The following is a 14,214-nucleotide window of genomic DNA, read 5'->3' on the forward strand; positions in this document are numbered from 1 at the left end:
AAAAATGTTGCCCTCGTTCTTGATTTCAATATGTAAAGATATGAGTGATTAACACACAAGTGTTGCGTTACTCTTACCGCGTCGGCGACCCACCTCAATCAAAATGCAACACTTCAAAGTGTGGCTGGTTGTCTTCTACAAAAGTTGTCCACTGCCAGTGATATAAAATTCCCAGATTCCGTGTGGTTTTTGAGCTGTGCTAGTTTTAACAGGATGTCCATCGTGATTTTCCGCCTTCTCTCTCTATTGATTTCAATGTGAAATTGATATGAGTAATTGACAAAACAGCGCTGCGTTTCCCTTTCTGTTTTGGCGACGCCCGTATCAAAATCTAACACTCTGAAATATAGCTGACTGTCTTCTGCCGGTTGTCCTCTCACCTGTGAGAAGAGAAAACATCTCCTGTTTCCATGTTTTTTTTTGTTGTGTTAGTTTCAACAGCGTATACAACCAGATTTCCACCTAATCAATTCGTGATTCATTGCCACTTGTCAAAACAATAGGGCTTTTGGTGCTTGTACAGTTTTATAAGATGCTTTAAAAAAAAATACAAGTAATGATGGCTGCATTCTACCTTCAACATAACTTTCCAATGGGATTGTACTTAATCAGGTAAAAACTGCTGAATGAGTCCAAAAAACGTGTTGCAATTGATTTATTTTGACGATGTACCAGAAATCACCAAATCAGGTTTGCACTGCCTAATAAGAGGTCAGTATGTCCAAGTTTAGTGTTCATAGGGTTTAATCACGTTTAATCTCTTGTCACCATTTTCACATCTTTCTTGTATTGTCTTTAGATTTAGGTCCCTCTGCAGATTGCAAAGAATTCGAGGGCAAATGGTAAGCACTTAAAATTCTTCTGTAAAACAGTTAGCTAGCTATGCAGCTATATATGTGGTAATACTCCCTCCACAGAAGTGAAGGGGAGAGAGATGGACACACACGTTAAGCTATAGCTACGGTAGGTAACAGCACCACTTTATTGTATAGAATAGAAATCCTCTTCGTTGGTTCGGGAGTTTAAGTCAAACCTGTCATGCTCGTCCTACTGCTATACCTACATGTTTGCTCGTGTTACATTGCCTTTTTTCTCTGTGTGTGTTTGTTGGCAGATGACGAGCCAGGCAGGAGCCGAGATACTGGTGGAGAAAGTGGGGAATGCTGGGGTGATCACCCTGAACCGCCCCAAAGCCCTGAACGCCCTCAACATGAACATGATACGACTCATGTACCCCCAGCTCAAGGTGAGCGATAGTTAGTTGACACTGACTAGGCTACCTGTCACTGGGACAGGGGGCAAGGACAGGCAAACATATCAGTCCTGCTGCAAACAACAGCAGCGATCTGTAGGAGTAGTTCATTAAATGTGGCAAATTGTTAAATGTGGCTTACTGTTAAGGCCTCTAGCCACAGAAGGTAAATGGGAGAGTTAAGGTTGCATTCAGCAAATTCAAATGTTTCAAAACCCTGTTTTTAATCCTTTACACTTGTGGGAATTGGCCTATATGGATAAGGATACATTGAAGAGTTTCTTACAGAAGTAATATGAAAAGCATATGCATAACCATGGTAGCAATTGAAAGGGAACAGTCTGGAGATAATGCGAAAATTATTAGGCCAACGGTGAGTACACAACAGTTCACAAGACTGAATCCAAACATTACACTGTTGATTTTATGTGCATTTTACATTTACTGTACTTTTCGCTGCATTTGTTGATAACGAAATCTGAAAACACTCTGGATACATTCAGTAACATGATAAGACTATTCCTGAAAAATGTGGGGTAGGTGATCCTCAATGTTTCATCTTTGAAAATAAATAGTCATCTGAATTTACAGCGTTTTCCTCACTTAGGAAACAAAAAAATTGCAAAAGTTGCCCAATTCCCGGAAGGGATGGGTGCTCAAGTTCAGATCGGCTGTCAGTCAAAACCCAGAGCTTTGACGTCATGTATAGCATGTTACTGTACTGCCGCTACGTTCCAAATTAATTTAGGTGTTTTTCAGTACCCAAATCTGCCAATTCTAACCCGTATACGGGTATGAGTGTAAAGGGCTAATGGCAATGGAAAGTGGAACTTGGAAGTGCTTCAATGTCTAAACACAAATACATAGCTTGAATGCGATCAGGGTTACATGGGCATTGCAATGGGCAATGTAATATCTTGTAATGTACCACGTGTAAACTTGGATAGCAGTCAGAATTGACTTGATCCACATAATGTACTCAAACTGTTTTGAATCTACTGCACGTTCCATTGTAGAAATGGGAGACGGACAAGGAGACTGATCTTGTTATTGTCAAAGGAGCCGGTGGGAAAGCCTTCTGTGCTGGTGGAGACATCAGAGGTATATAAGACTGTCGAGAGTACACACGCGCACACGCATACTCACACAGTATCTTGATTTGTACTGAATATGTCGTCATCTTCGTTTTCAAAAGTGTCTTATCTCTGTGCTTTACTGAGTGCATTTTGTGATCACATTTCCTTCTAGCTGTGACTGAAGCAGGGAAGATAGGAGATGCCCTTGCTAAGAACTTCTTCCGTGAAGAATACATCCTGAACAATACTATTGGTATGTGTCCCAATCTCGCCTCTTCCAAGATTCTGCTAGAGGGGAAACATTTTAGAACAAACAATATGCCTGTGTATTACAAAACGTTTGATTTTCATTATGAATCTACAAGGACAGACCATTCTCTGATGATACCAGTTATGTTTAGTATCTTGGGAGCACCTGTTCCCTCCTTTGGCTATCTGTTCTGTTTTGACTTATATTTTATTTGATCTTTTAAGGAACATATCAGAAACCATATGTGGCCCTTATTGATGGGATAACAATGGGAGGGGTGAGTATCTTAAAAAAATTAAAAAATGTTGGTTACAATTTTTGACCCAGATCACCAAGCATACAGATAGATAACATACAATGTCATCTATTGCTGTTGTCGTGTCTTTGGCTATGCCGGATTAAGACATGCTATTCTATAAAATCCTTTCTCTGTAATTAATATTACCTGATTGAGATAATCATGTAAATGTAATTAACTAGAAAGTCGGGGTACCACAAAATAATATTTATAGAGCAGTTATCTTCCGAATAAACTCTTAACTTCTCTCAGCTACGGATCCCTTTTATGGGATCACTTTCCTAAACAACCGCTAGAATTGCAGGGCGCCAAATGCAAAAATATTACAAAATTATTTATAATCATGCAATCACAAGTGAAATATACCAAAACACAGCTTAGCTTGTTGTTAATCCACCTATCGTGTCAGACTTTGAAAATATATTTTACAGCGAAAGAAATCCACGCTTTTGTGAGTGTAGCTTTCAATGCTACAACAGCTAGCCCCAAATTAGCATGGTCACGAAAGTCAGAAAAGCAATGAAATTAATCGTTTACCTTTGATAATCTTCGGATGTTTCCACTCACGAGACTCCCAGTTACACAACAAATGTTATTTTTGTTCGATAAATATTACTTTTATCACAAAAAAAACGCGATTTGGGTTGTGCATTATGTTGAGAACCAAAGCCGTATTCCGTTCGACAAATTCCAAAAAGTATCCGTAATGGTCGTAGAAACATGTCAAATGTTTTTTATAATCAACCCTCAGGTTGTTTTTAACAAACATAATTGATAATATTTCACCCGATAATATTTCATAACCTATTCATTAAGAGACAAAAGGAAAATGGTGAGCCCCTCTGTCGCGCGCAGGAAATATTCCTTGACTACTTTTGAAAAATGTTGCTAATTTTTCAAAATAAAAGCCTGAAATGATGTCTAAAGCCTGGTCACAGCCTGAGGAAGCCATTGGAATTGGTTGATACCCCTTTAAATGGAGGTTAGACGGGCCAGGAAACACAGTTTTAAAAAAACATATCACTTCCGGGTTACATTTTCTCAGGGTTTCGCTTGCAGAATAAGTATTGTTATACTCAGACAATATTTTGACAGTTCTGGAAACTTTGGAGTGTTTTCTATCCTAATCTGTAAATTATATGCATATTCTACGATCTGGGCCAGAGAAAATGTCCGTTTACGTTGGGCACGTTATTTAAAAAAGAATACAAAAATTCTGACCCCTAGCGCTAAGAAGTTAAAGACCTAGTAATATTTTACATCAAAAGCAGTCAATATTAATCGTCACCTTATTTCAGTCTCATATTTGTATATCAGTTGTAAATTCTTGGTTATCTTCACGAACCCTGGCTAACAAGTTGAATCAGCAATACAAAATTGGATTTAATTATTTATTTACTAAATACCTAACTAATCACACAGATTTACATATACACAGAATGAATCATACCTTGATTACAAATTATGTCATAAAGGAAAATGTCCCTAGCGGACGGAACAGATATGACAGCTGGTTACACAAAGAAAAGGGGGCTGGGTTTGAGTGAAAGAGCGGGAAGACTGAAGAACAAAGGGAGAAGCAATGTCTCTATCGGGCCGTAGGCAGCTACTCTATCGTAAATACAGAATCTTATGCATTCTAAATTACCGCCCATTTGGAAAAGGAAAATGCAATAAATATTTACTCTAAGCTGCGCTTCAATAGGTTGGTGGTAGATGGAAGGCCGTGTTGCCCAACAGAGTCCTTTGTCCTTTGAAGAGTGTCTCTGGTGGTGAACTGGAAAGGTTGTAGTGTTGTCGTTGTGTGGTAGACGGGATACTCTGTCCGTCCTTTCCTAGCCCAGGTTTACAGCGGCCGCTGCTAACTCAACGGCTAGGAGGTATCACTTCTGTAGTGAATAAGAGTTCAAAGTTCATACCATTAGCAACCAAAACTCACGCTGAGGTTGGCTTCGTTCTGTAGTTATTATCTGAATCCTTCTGACATCGGACCGTAGTCCTAATGTACCCGGAACAGGAGGTTACATTTTCGTCAAGGGCTTATATAGTGGAGGGAGAAGGGTGTGTTTCATAGTTTATAACCCATGTCTCTTCACAGGGGCGGGCCACTGATTGAGCAGAGCCCTAACCTTATGAAAACCCAAATCTCTCATTTGGAAGCTAAAATTACATTTAATCTTTTCACAAATAATTTTATTTTTATACATTTGAATTGCACAACAATTCCATGTGAATCTGATAACTATAACGTGTAGACTTTCCCAGATACAGTTTAGGTCGTCCTGTCATCAGTCATAATGTCTCAGATGACAACCGAACTGACATCATATTCATTAAGTACCAACGCATATTTTCAACTGGTTCTATTACCGAAATATGGTTCCTTTCCCTCCACTTGTTTGATGTTCCCAGACTCTCTATGTTTAACAAAGGCTATTCAAGAGTCCCTCTGTAGAGTCAAGAGAGAGGGAAGGGAGAAAGGCATTTATGGGGGGGGTCATAAAACTTACCCACAGGCCAACGTCATGACACTGTGGTGCACGTTTTCACCACAAGATGGCGACATGAGGGCATGATTAACATGATTTCTTGGGATCAGAGGGGCAGGGATGTATTGTGGTCCTGGTGGTCATTCTGTCACGGCAGCTTGTCTCTGTAATCTCTCTTGGAGGGAAAAAATGATGGAACAAAATAAAAACATAGGGGTAGGAGGGGAGGGCCTCTCAACCCAAACAAAATGGCAAATGGGTAACCGGTTGGTTCCCAAACTAGAATGGGTATTTGAATATGCTGTCATTTCGTGAATATCATGTCCCTTTATCTGTGCAGAAATAAAGTGAGAATGCTAAGCCTTTGAGCCATCGCCAGTGACCCAGTTTCAGGTTTATTTGAAATGACAATGTACCACAAACAAGGACAGATTTTTCCTTTGGTGGAAAAAACTTGTACTGTGCGTCCATTAGACTACCGTCCACAGCAGTATTAAATTGCTTTAATTTGCTCAGTTATGGGACTGAGGTGGAAGAAATAGTGATGGATTTTTGTTGTTTTGATTCAGCGGCCCTCAATCTGTCAAGGGAGTACTCGTGTATTTCACAAGTGCTTGTATTTCATTCACTTCAAATGTGCTCTCAGGTTTGATCATAGCTAAACCGTATACAGCTCATTTACATGAAGCCCTCTAGAGCAGGGATCATAAACTAGATTCAGCCGCGGGACGATTTTCTTTTTAGCGCATAATTACAAATCAGACTGCAAATTGACCGTAAGAAGACCAAACCAATATAATATTTGACTAAAAGATAATAATTTCAAACCTTGCTTACGTTTGTATATTATCACATACGTCTCTCTATTATGCGTGGGAATAATTTAGAACCGATTTTCAAAATGATATCACTTTGAGCTGGTTTGCTGGTGTTTGTACAGTATTTTATTTCCCCCAAAAATAATAGATTTTGTATACATTTGTATATTGTATACTGTATACATTGTATACATTTTTTTGTATAATTTTTTTTTTGCTCAGAAAACTTGGGAGGCCAAATGAAGTCACCCACGGTGCTGCTGCATCCAAAATAGGTATTTTGCAATGATCACAACCAAATATAATCTTAGCGACTGTTCAAGCAGTAAGCGTATGAGAAGTAATACCTACGTAAATCTAGGCTATGTTGAATGGGCACAGAGAGCGATGGGGGTCTTTCAGCATCCAAAAATTGAGAGCATCAGTGCCTGAGGTCAGTGTGTCTGGACTGAAAAGGGGCCTATGGCCGAAGATTAATCTTTCATTGCGAGTGGTAATACACCGACCACCCTGCAGGTGCCAGTCATATGCTTTACATCCTGTAGTCCTGACCAGCTCCTTTTATTGTGAATTGATACCTAGCTGGGCTCTCATTGGTTAGGATGAGAAGTGGCGTAGACCAGAGCATGTTGCTGCCACTTGTTTTTTCCTTTCATCCTCCTGTTAGACTCGCTTGGAATGGGAATGAATACCTTGTTGTCCTGCAGTTTGCTAGAGGAGGAGAGACACTAGCTAGAATTACACAGATGGTAGTCATATCCTGAGTTGATGCCTAAGGCAGTCAATACAGACATGAAAGCATACCGTTATCGGTCTTTCTGATATTAGAGTACAAGCCACCCCGTCTTTTTTTTAATATGAGTAGATCGTTTTGGAATATAGGACTGTAGAATGTCTCACTTATACGTACCTTGTTGTTAACAACACATTTCGATCCACACAGCTCCTTGTGAAGTCACGTCTGTAATTCTACAGTAGTACTGCATTATTTTGCCCAGCCTGTCACTGGAAGTGAGGTATGATGGACGAGACACTGTGACAATAGTCCCACCCGGCTGTCAGACTGTCAGCTGTGTGTCGCTTCCTCTTCCTCCCTGGTCACTGCCCATCCTCTGAGTCCTGCATGTTCACGGCTGCCCACCAAGGTCTCTGAGCACAGACGAGATGCGTGTGTCCATCGGGTTCAATGGTGTCGTGTTTGTTCTCGGTATCCCTCTGGCAGGGTGGAGTCACAGAAAGCTGTGAGAAATCTCTCTCTCTCTCACACACACAGATATGTCAATGTTCTTGTGGAATATGAAAGGGTTGGACTCATTCAGTTAACTCTTTTTGTGCAGTGTCAGACTTAAAACAATTCAAATCAAACTATTTGTCACATGCGCCGAATACATGTGTAGACCTTACCGTGAAATGCTTAGTCACAAGCCCTTAAACAACAGTGCAGTTCAAGAAAGAGTTTAGAAAATATTTACCACATAAACTAAAGTAAAAAATTATAAAAAGTAACACAATAAAATGACAATAACGAGGCTATATACAGGGGGTACCGGTACCAAGTCAATGTCGTGGGTAAGGTTAGTCAAGGTCATTTGTACATGTAGGTAGTGGTGAAGTGACTATGCATAGATACACAGCGAGTAGCAGCAGTGTAAAAAACAAATGGAGGGCGGTGGTCAATGCAAATAATCCGGTGGCCATTTTGATGAATTGTTCAGCAGTCTTATGGCTTGGGGGGGTAGAAGCTGTTGAGCCTTTTGGTCCTAGACTTGGCGCTCCGGTACCGCTTGCCGTGCGGTAGCAGAGAGAACAGTCTGACTTACTCACCAGTAAGGGGCGCTCCTTGGAATCTCCTGTGGATTGAGAAGTCCTCTAAAGTATGTTTTACCCTCAACATCTTTATCACTATTGTTTATACTTTAGGGCTTCACTTTTGTTCTCTGCATATTTCCATGGGGGTGAAGGTGTGGATGTCTAGCGATAGACGACTAGGAAAAGGCATAAATTCAGTGGTTGGATGGTGGAAAGCAGTAGTTTAATGGAAGTTTTTAGCCCTGTCCGATCAAAACCATCTGTCCCAATTGAGGGCTTCATTTTTTGCTGTTTCAGTTTTTTAAGGGTGTTCCCACATCCCGGTCTAATGCAGCAAACAAGCACTACCTGTTGGCCTAATCAAACACAACAGAGCCACTGGGCTAGGCTATACTGACACAATTTATTAGCACTGTTAACTGATGACACTCCATCCACACACCTCACACCGCTTTTCACTAAACATTCCCTGCCTATCACAAAACACACTTTCAAATAGTGTTTTCACAATTTCACCCGATCCCTGCATTTGAAAGACAGTATCGGTCTTACATTGTAGAGTGATTCTTCACTTTTCCACAAAATGCAATCCATTGAATGGTCCTTTTGGAGGAAGGATTGTTGACATATATTTGTATCTAAAAGCATAATTGAAAAATAATTAATAAAAGTTAGTATATTTGTGACATTTTGGCCTTACCCAGGCCTCCTTTAAGACGCCATAATGTTTCATCTGTAAGTGCTATGAAGTAGAAATTGGTGTCGTATGAAGCTTAACTGCTTGCTCTTCAATATGAGTAGTATTTTTTCCCTTTGTTTTACGTTAATTTATGAATATAGAAAAATATAAACATGAATATTGGAAAAACAGACTGTTTTGACAAATTATTCTATATATTATTGAACATAATATACTCTACGGACGTATCAAAGTTCCAGAGTGTTAGTTTTAAAGTTATGGCCCATTGTATACATAAACATTGGAATAGTAAGCAGCCCTCCTTTTTACTTGTATCATTGCAAATTCTGCAAATCACCAGCAGAGGGTGACCATTTTTTAAATATATTTTCACATTCACTCTGTTGGCAATGCTTACAAATTGGATCATAACTGTAAAAGTAGCAGAAATCCCACTCTAGAACTTTGATATGCGCGTACAGTATTTTATGTTCAACAATATATTGAAATATTAGCCAAATCCAAAATGTAATTTTTTTCAATGTTTATGAATCAATGTAAAAAAAAAAAAAAGGTTAATGGAATCAAAACACTACTCATATTACAGAGCAAGCGGAAAAGCTTCATGTGACACCAATGTCTGCTTTGTAGCACTAACAGATGAAACATTATGGAGTCTTAAAGCTGCAATATTATTTTGGGGCTCACGAGTGGCGCAAGGCACTGCATCTCAGTGGTATAGGCGGCACTACAGACCCTGGTTTGATTCCAGGCTGTATCACAACCGGCCATGATTGGGAGTCCGCACAATTGGGCGGCGCACAATTGGCCCAACATCGTCCTGGTTTAGGGTTTGGCCGGGGTAGGCCGTCATTGTAAATAAGAATTTGTTCTTGCCTGGTTAAATAAAAACATAAAAAATATTTAACTTTATTTAACTATATATTTAATATTTAACTATTTAACTTTTTGGGTGAGCTGACCAAATTGACATATAAATGGACCTATAAATTTCTCATTGAAAGCAAGTTTAAGAACATGTAGATCTGTTCTATGTGCGCTATTTCTATGCTTCCGGTTCTTATGTTTCGTTTTTGCGTCTTTTAGTTGTTTTGTACACCAGCTGAAAATACATGTTTTTGAAAATATTTCTCAGTGGTTTAGATGGTACAATGATTCTCTACACTATACTTGCTTGTTTTGATACTTAAACTGGAATTAGGCGAACTATTAGAATTTTTGCAACCGGGAAATGACGGAGCGATTTCTGCATATTGCACCTTTTAAAGAAGGCCTGGGTAACACCAACTTCACAGCTTGAATTTAAAAGGGGGAAATTTAGGTATTTTGTCACTGGCCTACAGACAATACCCCATAATGTGAGTGGAATTATGTTTTTAGAATTGTTTACAAATCAATAAAAAATGCAAAGCTGAAATGTCTTGAGTCAATAAATATTCAACCCCTTTGTTATGGCAAGCCTAAATAAGTTCAGGAGTAAAAATGTGCAAGTTGCACTCTGTGTGCGATAATAGTGTTTAACATGATTTTTGAGTCACTACCTCATCTCTGTACCCCCACACAAACAATTATATGAAAGGTCCCTCAGTTGAGCAGTGAATTTCAAGCATGGATTCAACCACAAAGACCAGGAGGTTTTCCAATGCCTCACAAAGAAGGGCACCTATTGGCAGACAATTGTTTTTTAAAGCAGACATTAAGATCCCATTGAGCATGGTGAAGTTATTAAGTACACTTTGGGTGGTGTATCAATACACCCAGTCACTACACATTTACAGGGGTCCTTCCTAACTCAGTTGCTGGAGAGGAAGAAAACCGCTCAGGGATTTCACCATAAAGCCAGAAAGTAAGTTTAATGGCTGTGATGGGGGAAAAAACTGAGGATGCATAAACAACATTGTAGGCCTACTCCACAATACTAACCTAATTGACAGAGTGAAAAGAAGGACGCCTGTACATAATACAAGTATTCCAAAACATGTATCCTGTTTGCAACAGGGCACTAAAGTAATACTGCAAAAAATGTTGCAAAGTAATTAACCCTTTGTATTCAGGACAAAAAGTTATGTTTGGGGTAAATCCAATAACACATTAGAGTACCACTCTGCATATTTTCAAGCATATTGGTGGCTGCATCATGTTAAGGGTATGCATGCTTGCGATCGTTAAGGCCTGGGGAGTTTTTCAGGATAAAGAAACGGAATGGAGCTAAGCACAGGGAAAATCGTAGAGGAAAACCTGCTTTGTTCTGCTTTCCACCAGACACTGTGAGATGAATTCACCTTTCTGTAGGACAATAACCCGAAACACACGCCCAAATATACACTCAAGTTGTTTACCAAGACAACATTGAATGTTCCTGAGTGGCCTAGTTATAGTTTTGACTTAAATCGGCTTGAAAATCTATAGCAAGGCTTGAAAATGGCTGTCTAGCAATGATCAACAACCAACTTGACAGAGCTTGAAGAATTTAAAATAGAATAATGTGCAAATATTGTACAATCCAGGTGTGCAAAGCTCTTACAGACTTACCCAGAAAGACTCAGCTGACAAAGGTGATTCTAACGTATTGACTGGTGGGTTTGAATATTAATGAATATTCAAATTATTAATGTATTTTCAATAAATTTGCAAGAACTTCTAAAAACATGTTTTCGCAGTCATGATGGGGTATTGTATATACATGGGTGAGGGAAAAATGGTGTGAATCCATTTTGAATTCAGGCTTACAATTTTAAGGGGAATAAGTCAAGGGTTATGAATACTTTAATACTTTCTGAAGGCACTGAATGCCAACTTTGATCAATTATTTCTCAATGATGCTTTTACATACAAATGTCTCATACATGTCAACAATCCATCTCCAAAATCATGGTCGTCTTCTGTCCTGGTTTTGTGAGGAATCACTCTGTTGGTGTATTCTTATTGTTACATTTCATGCCCTTAACCCTTGCTTTTACCCCTTGTTTGACGTGCTTGCCTTCAATGTTCACCCAGCAATATCTACATAGGTTTTTTTCTCATTTGGATTTGTTCAACTCCTGTGGCCTCTCGCCTACTTTTCAAAGGTTATCGAGAAGAGGCAGAGAGGGACGTGGATGGAAAAATGCGCTTGAAATGAGTATGAAATTAGATTCTCCTTCTCCACTCGCTTGTCATCAGGCAAATTACATTTACAGGGGCGTATCCCAAAAATAAATTGAGTTTGTTGTTCAAGACACTTTATATATAAAATGATAAGTAGCATTTAAAAAATGAAAAACGTGCATGGTTTTCTTCTCCGACAAAACAAAATCTGATTCAAAGGGGGTGTGTGGCAGATTTCAAAACTCTTCTGCAAAGGACTCCGGTAGGATACACATTACTACCCTTGACAAAAGGTGGCTGTCAAGGAGAGGAGGACACACTTCCATTTGCATTTACATCTCCTCAACCACCTATCTGTTTCCGGGTCACAGAGGAGAGAGGGGCTGGAGGACAGACTATTGGCCAAATGAAAAGGCCATATAGGCAAAACAGTAGAGGAAGCAAACCATTTAAATGGGATTGAGCCTTTGTTGCAGCAACATGCATTGTCTTCTGTTGATGATGATAATGTACTGATGTAGTGTCAGGTTGATTCTCTACTGCATGTGACAACTGATCTTAGCTGACGCTCGGTATTGGATCGATAAAGCGTGATATTTTTGGCTTTGAACTGCATGTTTTACTAAGTCTGCATGATTTTTCAGCAGTTCTCTGGAATCGGGCATCATAGACGGTGTTCTTCCCAAACCTCCAGATGCTTTTTCTGGAACGGTTCGCATCTGGATGTTTGATTAATCTGTTAGTGAGGTCAAAAACAGTTCCCAATACTGGGTCATAGTCATTAGGGCAACGCAACGGAAAATGTACAGTTGAAGTCGGAAGTTTACATACACTTATGTTGGAGTCATTAAAACTCGTTTTTCAACCACTACCCAAATGTCTTGTTTAACAAACTATAGTTTTGGCAAGTCGGTTAGGACATCTACCTTGTGCATGACACAAGTAATTTTTCTAACAATTGTTTACAGACAGATTATTTCACTTATAATTCACTGTATCACAATTCCAGTGGGTCAGAAGTTTACATACACGAAGTTGACTGTGCCTTTTAAACAGCTTGGAAAATTCCAGAAAATGATGTCATGGCTTTAGAAGCTTCTGATAGGATAATTGACTTCATTTGAGTCAATTGGAGGTGTACCTGTATTTCAAGATCTACCTTCAAACTCCGTGTCTCTTTGCTTGACATCATGGGAAAATCAGCCAAGACCTCGGGGGAAAAAATTGTGGACCTCCACAAGTCTGGTTCATCCTTGGGAGCAGTTTCCAAATGCCTGAAGGTACCACGTTCATCTGTACAAACAATAGTACCCAAGTATAAACACCATGGGACCACGCAGCCATCATACCGCTCAGGAAGGAGATGCATTCTGTCTCCTGGAGATGAACTTACTTTGGTGCGAAAAGTGCAAATCAATCCCAGAACAGCAGCAAAGAACCTTGTGAAGATGGTGGAGGAAACCGGTACAAAAGTATCTATATCCACAGTAAAACGAGTCCTGTATCGACATAACCTGAAAGGCTGCTCAGCAAGGAAGAAGCCACTGCTCCAAAACCGCCATAAAAAAGCCAGACTACGGTTTGCAACTGCACATGGGGACAAAGATCGTACTTTTTGGAGAAATGTCCTCTGGTCTGATGAAACAAAAATAGAACTGCTTGGTCATAAGGACCATCGTTATGTTTGGAGGACAAAGGGGGAGGCTTGCAAGCTGAAGAACACCATCCCAACCGTGAAGCACGGGGGTGGCAGCATCATGTTGTGGGGGTGCTTTGCTGCAGGAGGGACTGGTGCACTTCACAAAATAGATGGCATCATGAGGGAGGAAAATTGTGGATATATTGAAGCAACATCTCAAGACATCAGTCAGGAAGTTAAAGCTTGGTTCCCAATGGGTCTTCCAAATGGACAATGTCCCCAAGGATACTTCCAAAGTTATGGCTTAAGGACAACAAAGTCAAGGTATTGGGAATGGCCATCACAAAGCCCTGACCTCAATCCTATAGAAAATGTTTGGGCAGAACTGAAAAAGCGTGTGTGAGCATAGAGGCCTACAAACCTGACTCAGTTACACCAGCTCTGTCAGGAGGAATGGGCCAAAATTCACCCAACTTATTGTGGGAAGCTTGTGGGAGGCTACCGGAAACGTTTGACCCAAGTTAAACAATTTAAAGGCAATGCTACCAAATACTAATTGAGTGTATGTAAACTTCTGACCCACTGGGAATGTGATGAAAGAAATAAAAGCTGAAATAAATCATTCTCTCTACTATTATTCTGTCATTTCACATTCTTAAAATAAAGTGGTGATCCTAACTGACCTTAAACAGGGAATTTTTACTAGGATTAAATGTCAGGAATTGTGAAACTGAGTTTAAATGTATTTGGCTAAGGTGTATGTAAACTTCCCGACTTCAACTGTAAATGAGAAGTT

At 39.7% G+C, this 14,214-nt stretch overlaps 1 protein-coding gene across 1 annotated transcript in view; it reads left to right on the plus strand.

The window, feature by feature from the left end:
* hibch (3-hydroxyisobutyryl-CoA hydrolase) overlaps nucleotides 1-14,214 on the plus strand; it is a 50,247-nt gene that overhangs the window by 4,157 nt on the left and 31,876 nt on the right. Inside the window, exons 2-6 of the mRNA XM_039006692.1 lie at nucleotides 800-842; nucleotides 1,115-1,246; nucleotides 2,269-2,353; nucleotides 2,501-2,581; nucleotides 2,803-2,855. Of these exons, the coding sequence (XP_038862620.1) occupies nucleotides 800-842; nucleotides 1,115-1,246; nucleotides 2,269-2,353; nucleotides 2,501-2,581; nucleotides 2,803-2,855 (394 nt within the window). The remainder of the gene's footprint in view (nucleotides 1-799; nucleotides 843-1,114; nucleotides 1,247-2,268; nucleotides 2,354-2,500; nucleotides 2,582-2,802; nucleotides 2,856-14,214) is intronic.

The sequence above is a fragment of the Salvelinus namaycush genome, chromosome 13, assembly GCF_016432855.1.
Source record: "Salvelinus namaycush isolate Seneca chromosome 13, SaNama_1.0, whole genome shotgun sequence".
In the NCBI taxonomy this organism is placed as follows: domain Eukaryota; kingdom Metazoa; phylum Chordata; class Actinopteri; order Salmoniformes; family Salmonidae; genus Salvelinus; species Salvelinus namaycush.